General features: G+C 39.2%; 4 protein-coding genes across 4 annotated transcripts; 1 reads left to right on the forward strand and 3 right to left on the reverse strand.

The window, feature by feature from the left end:
• Positions 1 to 3,352: 3,352 nt before the first annotated feature.
• LOC133728016 (feruloyl CoA ortho-hydroxylase F6H1-3) lies at positions 3,353 to 5,946 on the reverse strand. Its single transcript, XM_062155437.1, has 3 exons — positions 5,341 to 5,946; positions 3,838 to 4,422; positions 3,353 to 3,404 (listed from the first exon to the last, which is right to left on the reverse strand). Exons 1-2 carry the CDS (start codon positions 5,847 to 5,849, stop codon positions 3,840 to 3,842), a joined length of 1,092 nt encoding a protein of 363 aa, XP_062011421.1. The 5' UTR covers positions 5,850 to 5,946; the 3' UTR covers positions 3,353 to 3,404; positions 3,838 to 3,839.
• Positions 5,947 to 11,454: 5,508 nt separating this feature from the next.
• On the reverse strand, positions 11,455 to 12,994 carry LOC133730107 (F-box/kelch-repeat protein At2g44130-like). Its single transcript, XM_062157777.1, has one exon. The coding sequence runs from the start codon at positions 12,649 to 12,651 to the stop codon at positions 11,578 to 11,580; it is 1,074 nt and encodes a 357-aa protein (XP_062013761.1). The 5' UTR covers positions 12,652 to 12,994; the 3' UTR covers positions 11,455 to 11,577.
• A 1,106-nt stretch (positions 12,995 to 14,100) lies between these two features.
• LOC133730106 (probable polyamine transporter At3g13620) lies at positions 14,101 to 16,117 on the reverse strand. Its single transcript, XM_062157776.1, has 2 exons — positions 14,537 to 16,117; positions 14,101 to 14,439 (listed from the first exon to the last, which is right to left on the reverse strand). Exons 1-2 carry the CDS (start codon positions 15,970 to 15,972, stop codon positions 14,415 to 14,417), a joined length of 1,461 nt encoding a protein of 486 aa, XP_062013760.1. The 5' UTR covers positions 15,973 to 16,117; the 3' UTR covers positions 14,101 to 14,414.
• Positions 16,118 to 17,646: 1,529 nt separating this feature from the next.
• Positions 17,647 to 20,166, forward strand: LOC133731701 (probable polyamine transporter At3g13620). Its single transcript, XM_062159099.1, has one exon. The coding sequence runs from the start codon at positions 17,753 to 17,755 to the stop codon at positions 19,187 to 19,189; it is 1,437 nt and encodes a 478-aa protein (XP_062015083.1). The 5' UTR covers positions 17,647 to 17,752; the 3' UTR covers positions 19,190 to 20,166.
• Positions 20,167 to 21,404: the final 1,238 nt, after the last annotated feature.

Below are 21,404 nucleotides of genomic sequence, written 5' to 3' on the forward strand. Positions count from 1 at the left end.
ACTGTTCATATATACTGATTGGTTCTAACATCATGTGGTGTCATTGTCGAAAGTAGTTACTAAAGGAGAATGAAATTCACACTTATTTTATTTTAGTTTGTACATTGTTTTAATTGAAACCTAAACTGTTACTCCCGTTACTTTTTAGTTTTTTATTTTAGGTTAACTTTTACATATGAAACCTAAACTGTATGTATGTACATTGTTTTTTTTTTTTTTTTTTGAGAATAAGAATTCTTTATTGAAAATAACCAAGATTACATAATATGGGAATGACTGGTGGTGAACATGAACTCCCCACTCTCCTCCCTAAAAACTGAACTAGTTATGGGTCCGTCATTAAGAATGACATCCATGAGCCAAAAGAGCCCAACCCCCAACCAACTATATCGCCCAACCTCACAGGCTACAGATAATCCCGAGAAACTCGATAACACCTCATAGACAACTGCCAGAGAAACCAACACCATCTTCCACACCGCGTCCCAATGAAACCAAACCACATGCAAGGATCGCTTGTTAGCACATTGACCATAAGATAAAACCGAAAATAAACCAACTCATCCCCAGGAAAGACACCACATCCATGACACATCAATTTGACCCAACCCTAGCTCAAACGAGTAGGGACCAACTAGTGACCAAAGTAACCTAACCAACAACCTAACTAAAAAGAAGACTCTAACCAAAAGAAAATAGTCGCCGCTATAGTACTCCTCATCCTTGTCATCAGGTGACCCACCGGCAGGCCACCACCGCAGCCCCATGTCTTCAAGCTCCCCAAGTCGAAGGTGCTTGAACCATACAACAAACCACACTAAATCTATCACCAAGAAATCGATGAAAGAATCACTGTGCCTTGACCAGCGAAACGAAGAACAGAGTAGGACCCCTGAGATCAGTGGCGGAGCCAGAAAATGATCTCAACTGGGGCACTCAAAAGTTTTTTTTATTTTTTTTTTTATAAAAAAAAATTGAAACTTAAACTTAAAATATATCAAAATTGTAATAAAAATAATAATTAGAATAAGGTTAGGGAAAGATCAATATTTATTTTTGTACTAAAAAAGATCAATATTTTTTTTAGATTACATATTTTATTAATCAAACTTATAGTTTTTAGATTTTAGACAAGTTTTCATAATGGAAATATAATTTATCTTTGAACTTTGAAACTATATGAAAGAATACTATTAATGTTAGAAAAAGAAAGAAATAAAAAAAAAATTAGCACATTGCTGAGAATAAATAATAGTATTAATGTTAGAAAAAAAAAAAATTAGCAGATTGCTGCTACCAGCAATCGAACCAGGGATGAGCCTATCATAGATATATGCCTCAACCACAACAGCAAGACAACACTTAGAGTTACTATGAAACCAGCAGTCCTGATCACCTGGTCAGCAACTGACCAGGGATCATTTGCTCAATCACCGTCCGATTGAAATCGGACGGTTCACAACTCTCTTCTCCTCTCTCATCACTTAGCTGTGAACCGTCCGATTGAAATCGGACGGTGATTGAGCAAAAATTTCATGGTCAGCAGCTGACCATTGGAACGGGATTGATGAAACCAGATTTGTATATATATCAAAATCTCACTAGGGCACGGGACCCACCGTGCCCCAAGGTGGCTCCGCCCCTGCTTGAGATCCCAAGATCCCATCCGGCAACACCCGCCACTCGTGGATGAGGCAGGGAGCCACGACCGAAGTGGAGGCGCCGCCGAACAGGCTGACAAATAACTTTCTCCAACCCTAGTTCTCTCCTGTTTTGTCGGTGCTCATAAAAACTAAACCATGCAAACTTAAAAAAATGAATGTACATTGTTTTTACATATGTACAAGCCGTACAATTGACAGATGTGACTACCCATACATGAAGGTGCATATCTAGTACAAATTGGTTGCATTTTGGGCAATCTTCCATTCCCGGTTGCAGTGTCCAGCTCAATCAAGAGAAGCCTGCTAATCCCTTGGTGGTGGAGCTGGGAGGCAAAATCCCATGCTCTCTCTCGGGTTACTTCCATTCCAAGAATAATCCAAGGCTGCTTTTCGAGGTATTTGACCCGAAATAGGGGGTATGGGTCAGCTCTTCCGGATCCTCCATCTTACCACATTTACTAATTTTCTACTAATGGGGGGTTTTGCTTCTGATTTCTGCCACGCAATTGTGGGAACCAAGCTGCTCTCCTGTAAGTACAGTACTCCCGCATTGTTCTACTCCGACACCACAGAATTTGGCAGCAACAAATCTTGGAGACAAGTAACAATAACACAATAACAACAACGAGGTGAATAGGTGATATGGCGGACATCCCTCGCAATAATTTTCATGGCTCGACATTAGTTGTGGAGGGTACGCGATGGTGTCACCTGCTTTTCAATAATTTTCAGCCAGATGTTATAGGAGTCCATCTGATTTCCACAACGTCGTGCGGGAATGTGAAGTAGAAGAAGTAATCTTTACTCCTTGCCACCCTGGGAGGCTAACATTTGTACTCTAGTTTTATCCATCTCAGAGGTCGAAAATTCTGCCTTCTCTTAGGTAATGAGAATGGGCATGCCCTGGCCATATTTTATGAATCACCCACCACGCACAAGTTCTCGGTTTAATCACCGTGTACAACTGCTCAAAGCATTTATGTTGTAAACGTAACTAGCTGGTTCTGCTCACCATGCGAGTAAATGTAATCATATCTTCTATAATCTCCACTTTTGTAAGCTTATATATTATGATTCCTTTTTTTATGTCGGACTTTGATGAATTTATGTTTAGCACTTAACACTATTGAATGCATGAGATATTATTGAGTCATTACAAAATATTTATCGATAATTACATTGTTGATCGCATCTCTTTTTTTTTTTTTTTTTTTAAAAAAAAACCCTTAACCCACCCCACCCTTACATATGTCAGTGAGAATCGAACCCATGACCTATACAATGTTGGAATTATAATTTACCAACAGGTCGCATCTCTTATATCGTATACAAATTTTTGTTTTTATTGCACCAATAACTCATACAACAAATAGTCTTCTGTGAATTGAATTCACGACCTCTCATTTACAAATAAAAGACTTATTGTCACTAGACAGAATAGTATTGGGCAAATAATTTTATTTTTAAAACCATGAGGACTACATTTCTTTATTTAAAACAAAAGAGCCTTGGAACATCCCAAGGTACATACCGATATAGTAGTGAAATCAGGGTCGGTCCTAAGGGCTGCCACCTGAGGCGGCAGTCTCAGGCCACGGGTCCCCGGGGGCCTCGGAGGATTTCGTTCTATATACATGTCATCTGTAATAGATATATTTTATTTGGTTAAATTGGGAAAAAGTATATCTTTGGTTTAGCGGAAGTGCTGCTGAAATGCTCCTCCCCAACCAATGTTCGAACCTGAAAATGACATATAGAATGGATTAAGACCATCGAGGAAGTATACGCTTAAATTTGATAATAGAAATATAAACATTTAAAAAAAAAAAAAAAAAAACCCACCCCATTCCCACCCTTGATGGGGCTTGAACTCCTGACCTCTTATATATGAGACCAAAGCCTTACCACCCCACCAAACACACACACCCAATAGAAATATAAACATTAACTAAAGACCATCGAGGCAAGCTAAACAATAGTCTTCTGCATGTTCTCGATCTATGGACTGATTTTTATTCAAAATACATGATTTTATATTGTTATTTGGTGTGTGTGTGTGTGTGTAACGTATGTGTGTGTATATGTGTGTGTATATATATATATATCGAAGGACAAATTTTAATTTTTTGCCTCAGGCCGTTAGAATCTTAGGACCAGTTCTGAGTGAAATTACCTTCAGATTTTGGCAAAGTCAACTGTACTCTTCCCATCATGAGCCTTCCGGAAGAAATGCCTGACGTAGTCAGAATACAGAACTTGCTTATACAATGCTTTCTCCCCACTACTCTCAAGCACTTCAGGCAGAGGCCCTATCACGTCCGATGGCCTCGGATTCACAAATATGGGAACCGAAACTCTAGTCTTACTTCCATTAGCAACCACTCGATGCTCGACGCTCTTGTATTTTCCATTGCTCATTATTTGCAGTGCATCACCAACGTTGATCACTAATGACCCTTCCAATGGAGGAACATGCACCCAGCTATCTTCATCAGTAGTCTCAGCTCGGACGTAAAGCCCTCCGATGTAGTCTTGAAGGAGGATTGTGAGTGTGGAGACATCAGAGTGACGCCCAACTCCAACTGTCAGCTCAGGGTTTGGGCAAACGGGGTAGTAGTTGAGGTTAATTCGCCTGGATCCCATTAGAAGTGGTTCTTTGGTTGTGTTTATTACTGTCACGTTTAGCCTTTTCATCAGTATCTCTAGGAGTCGTTTTATGAGTACGTCTGTCCTCTTCATGTATTCGAGCACTTCAGCCCTAGAAAAAAAAAAATTTCAATCATTAGTTCATGTAATTAATAAATAAATGTACGACGTCCGCAATGAGGGAGTTGCAATTTTTTAGGGGCCATGAAATCGGGGCCCTAGGCGCAGGCTTATTGGGCCTATAACCAGGGACGACTCTGGTCCTCATCTTAATTATATAGGTACGTACCTATATATGGTTAAGATGAGGACGTCGTAGATATATATATATGGAACATTGACAAAACATATAGGTACGACGTCCTCATCTTAATCATCATAAATGAACAAATAAGTGGAAAAACCGGAAAATTGAGCTAAGAACTATTTGGAACCTAAAAACTGATACCATGTCGGCAATTATCACTTACATTATGTTCAACGCCTCATCTTAACCATAAATGAATGTACAAATAAGCAGGCCTGGCCCTGGCTCAGGGCAAGCTGGGCGATAGCCCAGAGCCCATGGAGCAAAAAAAAATTGTTGTCTGAGAGATGCAAAAAGCTTGTCTCTTTCTCTTTTTGTAAAAAGGGTCGGTTGACTAAATATGCCATGCTCACCCTTGATTGGTGGATGGCAACGTGTGAGAGAGAGAGAGAGAGAGAGTGAAAAAAAACTAAAGAGAAAGAGAGTGCAACGAGGGGCCCCAAATAAAACAGTAGCAGGAGGAGGGAGGAAATCCAAAGAAATGAATAAAGCAGTAGCAGGCCGATGAAATTTTTTTTTTTTATATAAAGGGTCCAATTTTATTCTTCGCCCCGGGCCTTAAATGTCTCAGGGCCGGGCCTGCATATAAGTGGGAAAACCGAAAAATCGAGCCAAGAACTATTTGGAACCTAAAAACTGATACCATGTCGGCATATCACTTATATTATGTTCAACGCTTGATTGCCAGAAGAAAAACCTGTCTACGTAGATTTCACTGCTTACTTGCAAAGTGGAGGCCAGTGTGCAGAGGCCTCATCCTCAGAAACATAGAAGAGACTAAGCCAGTCTTTCCACTCCAGTGCCTTCTCTGCTTCAGCACTAAAGCTTGTCCCAAACCGGACATTGTTTGAAGACGAATGCTCTTTCGAGAACTTACACTTCTCCTCAGCTGGCATCTCAAAAAACTTGTGAGTTGCTTCCTTGACATGCTCAAGGACTTCAATGGGCACACCATGGTTGAGTAGCTGAAAGAACCCCCACTTCTCTGCCGCATTGCAAATTGATTCTGCCACTTTCGGGTCTTCCCAGTTTGACATGTCAATGATGGGAATGGATTCTTCAGGCATTTTTGTCATATTCATACTCATTCTTTCTTCAAGGGGTTGGATATATTGCTTTGGGAGGCTTTTGAGTCCCATTTGGGAAAGACCCTTTACTCCATTGCCTTTGTTTATGACAAAATCAGTGAGATCTGAAGGGTCTGTGATGGTTTGGCTTATAGATGGTGCCATTTCTACAATTTGAGAATTGGGGATGAAAAAAAGCTTATACTAGTCTCTTGGAAGCTAGTGATCAGAGTAATTGGCTACGGAAGTGGTACGGTTTAGATTGATTTACATGGCTATTTATTGGCTATAGACACCAACTCACCTAGCAAGTATCATGCATATTTTGCTTCAAGTTTGCTTTGGCACTCTGCTTCATTTGGCTTGCTAATTAATTAGTGGACCACACTGATGAAATCTAATTAATTGTAAAGAATGTATTGCACTTTGATGCTTAAAATTTTGTGTGTTGATATAGTGTAGGACTGTCACTCGGTCGGGTTGAATCGGTTATAGACTTATAAGTATTACCAACTTCAAAACCAAACCTTTCGGTTTCAAAATTGAGCTACCAATTACCAACCGAAATTTTCGGTTGTTAATCATATCTACTAAATTCAATATTTCGGTTTTCGGTATTACCAACTTTAAAATAACTAATTCTTTGTAATATAAATTAGAATGAAACATACTAGGTTTTTCAATTTTATAATCATAAGCTTTGTATTCATTTACTTATTATAGCTTTCTTTTGTACATATGACATTAAGTTTTAGCCATTTTTAATAAAACTAGGTTATTTAAGCATCTTTGACCAATTTACTTAAAATACATGTACAATTAATGTAGTATATGTAGTAATGTTCATACTATTATGAATTTTTTTATGTTTATTTCTTAATATACATATATGTGTATAGAAAACTATAGTATATAAAGCTAATATTTAGATTATCGATAGATTCGGTATTTATCAAAACCAAACTAACTTTTTCGGTAATTTTCAATTTCAGTTTTATCGATTTCTGTTACCAAAAATTAGTTTACCAAACTTAAAATATCGGTTGGTATTCAGTCGGTTTGGTAATTACCAAACCAAGTGGTAACCCTATTATAGTGTATTAATTGTGTTATCATATATTGTGAATTTAAAGGTGCAAGTCTGAGTAGAAGAAAAAAATAAATTCATAACTCTAAAATTTGTAATACACAATTAAAATTAATTTAAATACATCCAAACAAAAAAGATAAAATAATGAATTCCAAGTCCATAGATAAATATATAATTACGATTAACGCTTTTTTAGATGTATACGGAGTCATTTTATAGATTTATAACTCTTAAATTTGTAATACACGACTAAAATTGATTCAAATACATCTCATAATCAAAATAGAGAGAATCCCAAGTGCAAGTACAAATATTAATTCTTTGCCTTTGGCTAGGTCATTGGGGTGCTTCATGAGTTAATTAAAGAAGAAGAGGAAAAAAAAAAAACAGATCGAGGCAGCTAGCTACTGACTACTTAGCTAGCTATTAGCTCTAGGGGTTGGTGGTCATGGGTGCTTCATGTTGAGATATGTACTAGTCATTGCATGACATAAAATGTTTCATTTGATACAAGTTGGATTAGAATAGTTCATTGTCAACTAAATTAATACAATCCTAAACAAGTTTTCGATCTGAATAATTACATAGCATTAACAAAATCCACTTTTTTTTTTTCTGTCATAAAGGGAAATCATTAAAGCCCAAAGGCATAAGAGGGGCAACAAGGGCTGCCAGCCCAAAGCAATTAAGAAACTAATCAGCCCTACAAAATCTGCTATCTACAGAGAGAAAGCAGCGACCATAGAACGCAAAAAGAAGAGCTCTAACGGAATCCACTTGAACTTGTTCAATGCAGCTGTCTCTCTGTAGCTTCTGCGCGCAATCTGAAAAACAACAATAGAGATCGATGTGACAAAACACTATAAAATAGTGTCGGCAGCATTTCACTGTGTCTTCTTTTCCATGCTCCTCTATCTAGTCCTTATATATATTCCTCATCAGTCATCAGTCATCACTATCATTTAAGCTGCCTTCGACATTTGATTTTGCAGAACATGCTGAAACAGTAAGTAAAGTTCATACAATCTTCACTGACATTTCAGCCTTTCAGGGACAACTTGTGAAGCGTTTGACTTTGGAGAATGCGCAAATGAAAACAATACAGTGCTTTAGAGTATTAATATTTCGAAGCCGGTAACTTTGTTAGATTCACGTAGTTACAAATAGTTTTAAGTTAGACTTGGCCTTCGAAAGTTAGATTCATCCGTGGGAATCATGTTGGAAAGTTTGTTTAGACCAAACAGTAATTAGTGGGATCGATCTTACCGCCGAAGTAGTTGTGGAATGTGGACTTGTGGTAAGAGGACTAAGGAGCTTACTCTTGTACTTTCTACCATGCACAAGGTGAGATCGATGAACATTATTTATGACAAAAAAAAAAGGTGAGATCGATGAACATTATTTGCCCTAAAATAAAACAAAATTCAACTGTAAACTCTAACAAAGGGTCCTACCTAAATTTGTATTGGGTTGATCAACTGGGGATTGGAACACTATAGGTTTACCATGCAGTTGCTGATCAGTTGTTCATACGAATTTTTTTGTTTGGCTTGGTGTTTACTCATAAGTCAATTCAAAGTATACATCCTAGTCTCGAGTGAGATGATACTAACGAGTAACGAACGCTCTAAGCAAAGTGCCACGTCTGCACATGTTCCTGAAAGTTCTAAGGCTCCTGCTTTCTCTTCAAGTTCTATCTCTCTCTGTATCTTTTACTCGAGTATCAAGCATGTTAAGATTTAGTTTGTATAGGAATCAAACTCTATATAAATACTATAATATATGATCAAAGCCTGTGTACTGATTGATTCATTTTGTTTCTTATATGGTGCTCTAAAGCGTCAAACGACCTTATACTATTTTTTCTTTTTTTCCTACCCTTTCTCTCGTGGCTTCCTCCAGTTCCGTGGATACCTCTTCGGCTCTTCCTCTATTTTTGTTCCCACCGTGACTAATCTCTCATCCATCAAGCTTGACCGTAACAAGCAATACATCTCTATTTTTGTTCCTCTTCATTAATAATGTTTTAATTTTAATTTTTGTTTTATTGCATGTTAAATTAGGGTTTAGTTTCTTTTGGTTTGTTTTTCAGCAATAAGTTACTTTCTAGGTTTTGTTTTAAGTTTTAGCTGTGACGCAGTCGGAATGATAAACTAGGTTTACCAGCAATAAACCTAAGCAAAGATTCTGGAGTCCACCAGAGATAAAAGAGAATAATCTCAATTTGATTGATAAAAGATAAAAAGATGCGTTCTGCAGCCTTAAGGCGGCTTATTTATAATAAAATAAACCCTAGGGCCTAGGGAGACTAACAATGAAACCCTAAAGCCCATGGGTAAAAACGAAAACAACCCGAAAATAACTAGGAAAACCAAAACACCGGAAAATAGAAAAATGCAGTTTTGAGGCCCTAAAGGACCCCGAAAGCCCGAAAAAGGCCACAGGTCGTGGCATAGCGACGAGTTTGATTTCTGGGGCGATTCCCTTTCCGGAAAGGTAAGGTGCGTCCCAAACGGACTCCGAGGAGCTGTTTCGCGTCTACTAGTCACTTTTCGTTTTCCTCATTTAGCACGATCCAACTGTTCTTCAAATTGGGCTGCCATCTGTTCTGCATCAAGCTGTTGGGTCTGGTGCACTGCAATTGTGGCATAGACAATCTTCTATTCAGCAGTCTAGAGGTCGTTCCTGTTCTGGAGTTAGGTCAGCAGCGGTGGCGAAAATGTCCAGCGGTGGCATACTGGCATAGACAATCATCCTTGGCCTTCTAGTGGGATTGTTCCTGTCTGATCTCGAGTCGGAGGTGATGGCGATTTGGAGCATTTGTGGATTGAAGGTGTTGACATTAAGGTGGCAATGGTCTTCGGTTTAATTTAGTCTCAGGTCTGACGGTCTAGCATTTCTGTTTGGTCGGGTTTGAAGTCACAACTAGTGTAGACTTGGTCGATCAAGGGCAGGTCAGGAGGACTCTGGGTGGCGAGTTAGTGTTGACAAAGTTGTGTGCCTGCGCCTATTGTCTGTGCCTTTTAATTGTAGTGCAAGTTAAGTCTGTAGTTGAGTCGGGGCTTGTTTGGCTCCGTTAGTCAGTCATGTTGGAGTTCCAACGTGAAGTCCAGTGGCCATTTCTGTGTATGAGATGATGCCAAAACTCATTGTATCCAGTTCATTATTAATGAAGTTTCTTCTTGATCAAAAAAAAAAAAAAAAAACTTGACCGTAACAACTATTCAGTCTATTCTCTTTGGCTTGCTCGATTAGATTGTTCTCATCTTCCTGATGGGCATCATTGACGAGTGATTGATGTTGTGAACCCCCAGTATGAAGCATCGATTCTCAAAAATCAAATGTTGTGAACCCCGAGGACAACGGTAGCCCATTCTACTTCTTCTCATACTACTTGGGTAATTTTAGAAAATTGTTATGCCTCGCAATCTCAAAATCGTATTAACATTTGATTTATCTTCATTAAAGACCCATAACGAAAGTTCGTTATGAGATTCGAAAATACATTATGTGATGGTGATGGGTTTGAAAAAATTAGACCAAGATCAGGTCCAAATTCTACCCAATCTTCCCAAGTCATCTAAATTTTGGTTGGCTCAATTTGACATAGCTTCCCAGCATTACATGATAGTCATGATAGTCACCATCAACAGCAATTTGCATTGCAGGTATCACAAGAAGATGTTTACACTGAAAAGGAAAGACAGTAATCACGACATCAAAAGAAAAATAGTGATACACTACTCGATATACATTGTATATTGCATAAATAACAAGAAGATATTTGCACTGAAAAGGAAAGACACTATCAAAAGATAAAATGCACATACTCAATATACATGATACAAAAAACAAAATACAATCATTACCTTCTGTATTTACATGGTTTTTTAACTCTACTCCCAATTGTTTCAATTCCTACATGGCTACATATATTATCAATCTCAAAATTGAAGGTCTCAAACTCGCACTCACTGTATCTCGAGATTTTGCCATGTGAAGTTTGCAAGAGTTTTCGTCACTTTTGAAATTATAATTTGAATATCTATCCAACTCTCGAATCAGATTAATTAATACATAGTTGTAAATTATCACAGTTTAATTCACCAACTTTTGAAGACCCTTAACAATTTTTTTTGTATTTGATTTAGTGTTTACCGGCTTGACTCATAAGACGCCTCAAGTATCAATCTTACACTCAGAGTCAGATCAAGCAACGAATTATTGGAAATGATCACAATTTGATTCACCATTTTTCAAAGGCTGTCAACAAAAGTGTTTTTTGAAAACCCTACAGGGCCCCCCTCAACAAATTTTTTACTACTTATTAAACCCTCGAGCTAAATTTGGTGGTAAGGTGACAACTCATGAGCTCATAAGCCAATATCTTTTTTTTTTTTTTTTTGACTTTGTCAAGGGGAATCCAAAGGCTTCCTAGGCTCAAGATAAACCCCTTCGGCGCATGTGAAATGCTCCAACTGTGCATTGCAGCACAGTGCCTCGCCACTTTGACAGCTTCGGGGTTCGAACCTAGGTTGGGGAGCACACCCAACTAGGCAAGAACCACTAAGCCACTTGCAGTGGTTATAAGCCAATATCTTTAACATACGTGACAAAAAATTATCAGTTATTCTTTTATCATAAATTAACGCGTGAGATATCTAACAATTTGGCAATAAATAAAATCAAAATAATTTTACGAAACTGCATTAACATTATCAAAATTAAAATGAAAGTATACTGCACATTCTCCTCTCAAAATTATACATACTCATGTATCAATTTGTCACATATCCTTAAATTCTAAATCTCAACGCAACAGCCTGATTGAATAAACCCAGAAAACTCTTCAGGCACACTAACCCTCTCTAATTTACCATTTTGCCCATCCTTCATGAATACCCCTTGGCTCCCGCCATCGTACTCCGAACCCATCACCAGGACCCGGGACCCGAGATTCACCCCACGGGTCCCGACCCGGACCGCCGCGCCAAACTCGGCCCAACTCACCAGCCTCCCATCTCTCCCAACTCCACCCCCACACGCCCTCGGACACTGCCCTTCCTCCCACGCGCCCTCGACCCGCCTCCACCGACCCGACCCGAGATCCAACACCTCCGCTCCGCCCTCAAACGCTCCCTGGCTCGCCGTCCCGTACCCGCTCACGACCCAGAACTCGTCCCCGATCACCAACCCATGACACTCGTCCCGCTCCCGACTCATCTGAGTCAACTCGGCCCACTCGTCCCGCCTCAGATCGTAAACCCACGCCGAATTCAGCGCGTTCTTGCTCTCGTCGTGCCCGCCCGCAATGTAAACCCGACTCCCGCGCGACCCGATCGCGAAAAACGACCGCTTCGACGGCATTGCCGTCCCCCTCCTCCAACGACACGTCGTAAACTCGTACACGAACACGTCGGTGACCGGCTTGTACGTCGCCGGATCCCACCCGCCCATCACCACCAGCTTCCCCTCGCAGCTCGCCACCTGACAAAACATCGGCAGCCCATTCGGGTACTTGGGAATCGGGTCGAGCCGCTCCCAGGTCCCACTCACCGAGTCGAACACGGCGATTCCGTAACTCGGCGAGCCTCCGGCACCCGATTTGGGGCCCGTGTTCAATTCGACAGCAACTGCAACGGCAACGGCCTGGACCAAACAGGCCACGTTTCGGGTGTACCCGTTCTGCTTCCTGTGGCGATAGAAGTCCTCGCTTTCGAGCAAGGACCGCCACGGACGGCAGACCCGGGAGGCGGTCGGGTGGGCCGAGTACGGAAGCCGGGTCAGGCACTCGAGGCCGAGCTCTTCCTGCAGGCCCGGAATCCACTCGGGGACTTTAGGAATCCCCATTTCAGCCAAGAATTGATCTTTATGCATCAAAGGGTGACTTTTTTTTGTGGGTGTGGGTTGCTGGAGGACATGAAAGTTTTGGGTATTTATAGAACCAGAGAGGAAATGAAGGGAAAATGTGAATTGGAAATCAATTACTCTCTCACGAAGCAAAAGCAGATGCTGGAAAAGAATCCAGGTTAGCCTTCTAGAAGGCGAATAACTTTTTTTTTAGCTTTAGCTTTAGCTTTGGGTTTGGCTATGGGAGATAGAGTGGACCCAAGATAAGGTTTTTTCGAGTAGCTGTTACAAAATATGATGAAGGCTAAAGCTAGGATAAGGCTCTGGACTCAGTGAACTGGAACAAGGAAACACAGAGAGAGAGAGAGAGAGAGAGAGTTGGATAAGGGCAAAGATAATAATAGAACCCCAAAATTGATAGGTATCTGATTGGCTGCTAGTCCTAACCTAGCTCCGGGGGGTCCCTCTCACACGTGGCGTGTAACTGATGGTCCTGATTTTTTATCAGATTGAAGCTGGATTTGCGGCCAAGTGGAGGATAAGGCTCACGTGCTTAGCGTATGGCGTTTGATCTGATTTTATGACTCACGATCAAATTCAGTTCACAATCTGAGATTTCGGTATTTCATTAGATATGAAAAAGTGGGATATCGATTTAGGAAAAGGTCGGTGTTTTAGATTTATGGAAAATCGGATATCGGTTGGAAACACTAATAAATATCACCATAAATTGGTATGCAAATACTATTTTGAATATATTTCTTTAGATTTCAATCATGTTTAATTACGGAAATTTTGATAATTTAGAAGAAAAAAACAAAAAGAAATTGAAATTCTTGTGTATACAGAGAGGATAAGTTTGGATTTTTTCTCGGTGAGTTTTTAGTTTGTTAATTATAGTTACTTGCTCAGTCTTGACGCAAGAGGCCGACTTGGAGTGAGTCATCATCATCTGGTGTCAGTCACTTGAGAAACAAAGGTTGCAAATGGGATTTGATGAGATATGATGGAAAGGTGGAGCTTATGAATTGTTTGTTTTTGAAGGTGAGAAGACTTGGTGAAATTGAAGACTCTACTTTCTCTCTTCACATGGTAAGCCCCCTCAAGGGAAATGAAATGTGCTTCTAGAAGCTCTCTGTCATAATAAATTCATAATATCCCTCCGAGTTGGGTAAAGAAGGGTTGTGCTTCATTGATTGCACCTTCTTCATTTTCGAGGTTTCAGCTTTCTGTTCCAATATGTGGCTTTGGTTGTTTTGAAGTTAGTTATTTTGGCTTACAAATGCTCACTTGATCTAACTCCTTGACCATTATGTTATTGTATCTATGTTATTATTTTGGCTTAGACATTTTGCAGTCACTTGATCTATCTGCTTGATCATTATGTTGATGAAAATAAAGAACTGTTTCTTTTCATTTTTGGTTTCAATCTTGGGTTTTGCTTATTATAGTTGTAATAGAATCAGTAAAGTTAGATGCCTAGCATAAGAAGTTTCTCAATTCATAAATCTAATCTAAAAAAGAAATATAGAGGATACAACAGCTTCTAGAAGAGTTCAACCCCACAACAGAAGGTCAGAAAATTATGAGTACCTAACTGGTCCAACAGTTGGGTGCTAAACCAATTATTTGCAAACCACATAATGCTTCTTGCTTTATTTTTCTGACAAGGTACATGATAAGGAATAATAGTACTACATCAAACTTATATAGTTCTACTACAATGTACAGCTATATTCTTGGCACTCTTCTTCAGAATAGCAATGAAGAATTTGTGATTGTAAACCACTTTATTTCACAATCTGATCATAGTAGCTGCAAAAACAACCAGAGGGAAAAAGATGGAGTCAGTATTTTGTATGCAAATCATAATTTTTTACAAGAAAAAGACCAGCATACACAATAAACTTACCCCAAATTTTCATAATCTGCTAGCTTTTTCATAACATGGTTGAAGTCTAGCCACATCTTAGCCTGGAAAATCCTCATGCAGAAATACCAAAGAATGCCCAACATGGTCAGCAAAGCAACCACCAAAAACACAATTGGCTGCCCAACACAAACCACATACAATAAAAACCCAAATGGAATGAAGCACATTGCTATCAGACTCCTCAGCTTTGTAAGTGGAACTTTGAAGGGCCTATTCACTTCTGGAAACTTCATCCTCAAGGAAATAAAAGCTGCGAATTCGAACATCATCCCCAGACTGTAGAAAACATTCACTAATGATGTGACATGTCTGAATTTCATACTTGAAATTAAGATCGATATCACTGTTGATATCAGAATCCCCACCCAAGGAGTGTTGAACCGTTTGGACCGTGCACTGAAAAATGTTGGTAACAACCCTAATTCAGTCATACCTAGAAGCTGATATGAACAACTGCTCAGCTGGGACTGAAAAACACCAATACCAGATAAAAAGGCTCCAATCCTAACCCACCTTTTGAATTTTTTCCCCACAATTTTTTCTGCCACAACTGTGTAATATCCATCAACCCAATCATCTAGGTCAATTTTCATAGCCCCAACTGAAGCTAGAAGAGGTACTAAATGAGCAAAGCAAGTGATCAATCCACTTGAGAGAAATGCTTTTGGTAATGTTTTCGAGGGTTGTGTAACACCCTCTGCTACTAAAGTACTAACATTGTCCCAACAATTCATGTTCCAAAAGAGGGTATTAAAGAACAAAGGCCAATCTTTTTTCTTACCCTTTTGGCCTAAAAGTACCCAGTGGCTAGGATCAATTTGGGGAATTGCAAAACAAGTAATTACTAAAAAGGGCAGGTATGACAGAATCCCCAAAGATATTGAAGCATAACCCACTATATGCAAACCAGTAAAGTTGAGAACAGAGAGAAACAGAGTCGAAACAGAGATTACAAGATAGTGAGGTGTGCTTGAGGAGAAAAGTGGAAGATCTGGATCAATGTAGCGTAAACAGATAATAGGGTATGAAGATAAGTTTATGACAGCACTAAGGAACTTCCAAAACCCAATGAGGAAGCCCCAGAAGGGACCAAAGGCTTGGTGAGTCCATATGACAAAGCCACCATTGCCGGGAAAGGCGGTGGACAGTTCAGCAGTGATGAGGGCCTCGGGAACGCTCCAGAGGATTGGGAAGAATATGATGCCAAGGATTGCATAGAAAGTACCCCCAGCACCAACCATGGTTTCTGTGCCATAAGGGCCACCAGAGACTTGAAAGTAGATGAGGCAGAGTAATGGGATGAAAGCTAGTTTTTTGGTTGTGATCTTAGTGATAGCTGGAGGTTCTTTTAGGCATTGTTTTTCTTCACCTTCAAGAAGCTTTTCTGAACTAGGAGAATGTTGGGATGTTTTCATGGTGGCTTTGATGTTTTGATGCAAATTTGGATTGGGTGTCAAATTTGCTAGTTATTCATTGTGCATATATAACATTCAGGCTAGGTAGCCATATAACTTGGTATAGCTTCTTAATCGTTATGCTTCTGCTCTCTGTAGTTTGTATTGATTTCGCTTCTTTCTTGGAAATTGCTCGAGGTTGGTACATGTTATAGCTTGTTGTGAGAAAAGGGTAGTTTGTACTACAACCTATTATACTCCCATGCTACAATGTTATAGCTTGTTGTGAGAAAAGGGTAGTTTGTACTACAACCTATTATACTCCCATGCAGCATATACTTCCCATGTGCAAAAATACATAGTTGATTAAGCAAACTGTTTCCTCCTTTCACCCCTCATGTATTCTTTTGTTGATTTTGCTTCTTTCTAGGAAATTTCTTGGTATACAACAAAAGAAAATGTTGGTGATATTCATGTGGTGCAAGTTAAAAGCTATACCAAGTTTCCTAAGAAGATAGTAATGGATAGTTATTGCAGAAGATATTTAGTAGGAAAATGATAAATTTTTAAGATTGGTGATTGAAATGGATGAAGATACACGAAGAACAGAGAAGAAATTTTTTACTGCTTCTGTAAATGTCTTCTTGCTTAATGAACCAACTACAGTACATCAGTATTTATACTAGCTATGACTAGCTGAAAACTTTTAACAGCTGAAATCTCCAACTCCTTCACTAGATTTCTGACACGTCCTGATATGTAGCTTCTGGAATGAGCTGAGGTAACCCAGTAAGCATAAAAACTTCCACTGATATAATATGGGATAGTAACAGTACTATCAAGCCTAACAGAAAGATGATGTGTGTGTTGCAAATTTCATACAATTGTAATCAATGTAATTGATCACTTTAATGAAGGTCTCATAGAGTATCAATCTACGATTTGAGGATGACTGCTTTGGACTAGGTCTATAGGCCTCAGCCTACAACTGAGATTGAAAAAGCTCCAATGAGCTTAAAATAATTTTTAATGTTCTAAAAATCTATTAGGAGCCCAGGATCGATTACTGGGTTTCACACTTTCACGTGTTTTAGTGAGATATTTGAAAGTAGTTTGGCAGCTTAGGCTTTATTTTTACTTTCCTCACTGATCAGTGAGTCAGGGAGAAGGAACAAGAATTTTGATCTAAATAGAAAGCTTTGAAACAGTGATGATTCAAGTATTCGTTTACAATTAATCCGATGAGTTATATATAGCCATCCATTACTGCTATTTGAACTGCTCATATGCTTGACTCTCGAAACAGCATTTTACAGTTTTGTTTTTGTAAAGTCATTTTAAAAGCATTCAATATTTACCTAATGAACAATGTTAACTAGTTTGATTCTTAGTTGCTATTTTCATGTTCATAGGTACTATTTAGTCTATCATCATGTCATTATGTTCAAGCTGAAACATTTAGCATAAGGTAAATTTATTTTTACATAGAATGGTATTGAGTGATTTGTTGACTGTAAATAAATAGAAAGCAAAAATCTTGCAAGGCCCTGAGATATTTATACTGATATCATTGGATGTCGCTTTTTATCTTCCAAGTTTGAGGCAATCACACTCTTCTATCATGTAACAACAGTAATAGTAAAGTTTGAAGCAACTTGCATTTCTAATATTTTCCAACCACCTTTCAAACTTAGGTCCCTCATTGTTTAGTGACATAATTCCAAATCACCTAAATCCCATTTGAATATGATTAAAGTTCTGTTATCACAATCTGTCATTCCAGAAATTAATCCAAAGGCTCATGAGCATGGGAGCCTCAGATTCTTCTACAAGCTCCCAATCCCTAATTGAACATCAACAACAAGAACTAGAATCACAGCCTCAAATTACCACCAAGAATCCCAAAAAACTTGCCCTTATCCCACTAGTTTTCCTTATCTATTTTGAGGTCTCTGGAGGTCCTTATGGTGAAGAACCAGCAGTTGGTGCAGCTGGTCCACTCTTTGCCATTCTTGGCTTCCTCATCTTCCCATTCATTTGGAGCATCCCTGAGGCCCTTGTCACCGCTGAGCTGGCCACCGCCTTCCCCGGAAATGGTGGTTTTGTCATCTGGGCACACCAGGCCTTTGGACCCTTCTGGGGCTCCCTAATGGGATCTTGGAAATTCCTCAGTGGAGTCATCAATTTAGCTTCATATCCTATTCTTTGTGTTGACTATCTCAAGCTGGTAATCCCAATTTTCTCTTCAGGCCTTCCTCGTTTTTTCGCAATATTTGTATCAACTGTAGTGCTCTCATGTTTGAATTATTCTGGTTTGAGTATTGTTGGTTACACTGCAGTAGGTTTAGGAATAGTGTCACTATGTCCATTTATAGTAATGTCTTTGGTTGCAATTCCCAAGATTGATCCTAGCAGATGGATCAGTTTGGGTCAAAAGGGTGTGGAAAAGGATTGGACTTTGTATATAAACACCTTATTCTGGAACTTAAATTTTTGGGACAATGCTAGTACATTAGCTGGTGAAGTTGAACAACCCCAAAAGATGTACCCAAAAGCACTTTTTTCAGCTGGCATTCTCACATGTTTGGGGTACATAGTTCCTCTCCTAGCTGCAACTGGTGCTATTCCACTTGAACAAGAAGATTGGGTTGATGGATATTTAGCTTCAGCTGGAGAAGTGATTGCTGGCAAATGGTTGAAATACTGGATCGAAATTGGTGCTGTTTTATCAGTCATTGGACTGTTTGAAGCTCAGTTAAGTAGCTGTGCATACCAGCTTTTGGGCATGGCAGACTTGGGGATTTCACCGCTAATTTTTGGGTCACGGTCCAAATGGTTCAACACACCTTGGTTAGGAATTCTCATTTCAACAGTTTTCGCACTATCGGTTTCTTACTTGGATTTCGCAGACATTATATCTTCTGCCAATTTCCTGTACAGTTTGGGAATGCTATTAGAATTTGCATCTTTTCTTTGGTTGAGAGTGAAGTTTCCAGGTCTAGGAAGGCCATTTAAAGTTCCAATGGGCATGAGAGGGTTGATCGTCATGTGCTTGATTCCATCAGGGTTTTTGGTCTATGTTCTGGCTGTGGCTACCAAAGCTGTTTATTTGGTTAGTGCATTGATGACTCTGTTTGGAATTGTGTGGTACTTTTTTATGAATCTCTGCAAATCAAAGATGTGGTTTGAATTTAACAAGGGTGAACAAAAATTGGAATACGAGGACATGAGTGAGTGAGCTGTTCTATGCGAGCCATTTTGACATTGTTGAAGTAGGAGTCTCACTTTTGAAGCTACTTGACGGCTCCTCAATCACTCTGCTCTACTAAAAAACTTCGTATTAGGGATGGCAAAAATCTTCATCGGGTATTCGACCCTAACGGGGAGAAATCGGGTAACGGGGATGGAGATCCCCAGTATTCGAATTTTAAAATCAGGTACGGGCGGTGATGGTATTTTAATCCCCATCCCCATACCCACTTAATAAGAATTATCTGAAATAAATATATATATATATATATATATATATATATATATATATATATATATATATATTATTTATTATATATATTTTTGATATTATTTATAAATAAATAGTTATGTAAACTTCATCTTTTTGTCAATATTTACATTGTGTTAATAAATATGTTCAAAAAAAAAGGAAGATTCTTTTAATAAAAGATCTTTATCAACATGTCAATTTTCCTTGATTGAAATAAAAAATTTATTTTATTTTGATGTTTGATTTTAGCTTCATATTTTACAATCCAAAATTATTTGTATGAATTTTTATATAGTAAATTAGTAATATTGTTAACGGGGATTGGGGCGGGAACATGGACCTAATCCCCAATGGGGACGGGGACGGGGACGGGGACGGGGAATCCCCAGTATCTTATTACGGGGATTGGGGCGGGTAAGGGATGGGGAATGAAGTCAGGTATGAGAATGGTAATTCAATCCCCTTACCTTACCCTTCCCATTGCCATCCCTACTTCGTATTGAAGAGAAACCAGATGAGCTTGTAGTTGAAAATCCCTCAGCAACAGTAACTACTACCACTACTTCCCAGTAGCTGCACTAAAATCCATTGTTTGTAGTACAATGAATAGAACTTCCTGTCTTTTGTAAGTAAAGATGTAATTAAGAAGTGTTGGTTTGTATGTTTTAACAGTTGGTAGTTCAATGAAAAAGATAATCAGCTATTCTAGTTTAGCTCAGTCGCGGAACCAACTTGATCAACAATCCAGTCTGACATTATCGTCATAATTGCTAAATAAAAGAAAAAAATCTTAGCTGAAACCATCCAGTCTACTCAATCAGTATTCTAAACACCTTGCTAATCGCCAGTTTCCTCACCTTGCTGCTTGCTAGTCTGCTCACAAGTCTGATCACCAATATGCTCCACTTGTTGCTCAACAATACGGTTTCCATGCCACGGACAACAAAGTTTCCATGGACAACAATGTTTCCATAGACAACAAGGTTTCCACGGACAACAAGATTTCAACGCACAACAACATTACCAGGGAAGGAAAGTGGAGTAATAATTATAGTAGGAGGTGAAGGAAAATATGAGGGAAACATGTAGGTGAGCACTTTGAGGAACAAATCATAGAGACGATTGAACAGATATCCTGTAGCCCCCCACCCAAGAGAAAGACACTTATACAGTGCGATGACACACAATGCATGTATGACACAAAGTGCAACAAGCTGCATTGAGGGTGAAAGAGAGAGGAAATGAAACCAGAAAAACCTCAACCAAGAAAAGACAACCCGTTGAAAACCTTGAGATTGAACAAATAGAGTACCAAGTACAGACGTTACCCGATTGGAAAACAAAGAAACCATAGAAGAACTGTCTCCCCTGACCATTGAATAGGTAGAATAAACAACTGACGGTGTGACAGGTTGATGTTGAGGTACCAGGGGGGCTTAGAAAGCAGATGAGCTCATACCAGTGAGATATACAGAGCCACCAATGGTAAGGAGAATCAAAAGAGGAGAAAACCTCTGCAGCTGGTGGACAAAAAGACTTGTCCTACTTGTACTACGTACTGGTGGTGATACTGAACGCTCTTGATGGCTACAAACAGCAGTAAAAGAAAAAACTGTTAGTACAAAGTAATGGCATGAGACATGTTTTGCGGCACTCAACTGACTCATGTATATATCTACTTACCCTACAACATCCATATGCTCTTCCAAAGTTGCAATTTTATTCCCCTGCTCTTGCCCAAGAGTAAGAGAATGTCGGAACCCTCGGAAGAGAGAGGCAGGAATGTATCGCTTGATCTTGGCTGGGGTCTTGGGAGCATCAGAACCAGGGGCGGAACTAAGTTGAGGGCTGTATGGGCTCAAGCCTAGACAATTTTTTGGGCAAAAAACCACTAAGTATGTATATATGTGTGTGTGTGTGTGTGTGTGTGTGTGTGTACACCTTCAGCCCA

This window comes from Rosa rugosa, chromosome 2 (assembly GCF_958449725.1).
Source record: "Rosa rugosa chromosome 2, drRosRugo1.1, whole genome shotgun sequence".
NCBI classification, from domain to species: Eukaryota; Viridiplantae; Streptophyta; class Magnoliopsida; order Rosales; family Rosaceae; genus Rosa; species Rosa rugosa.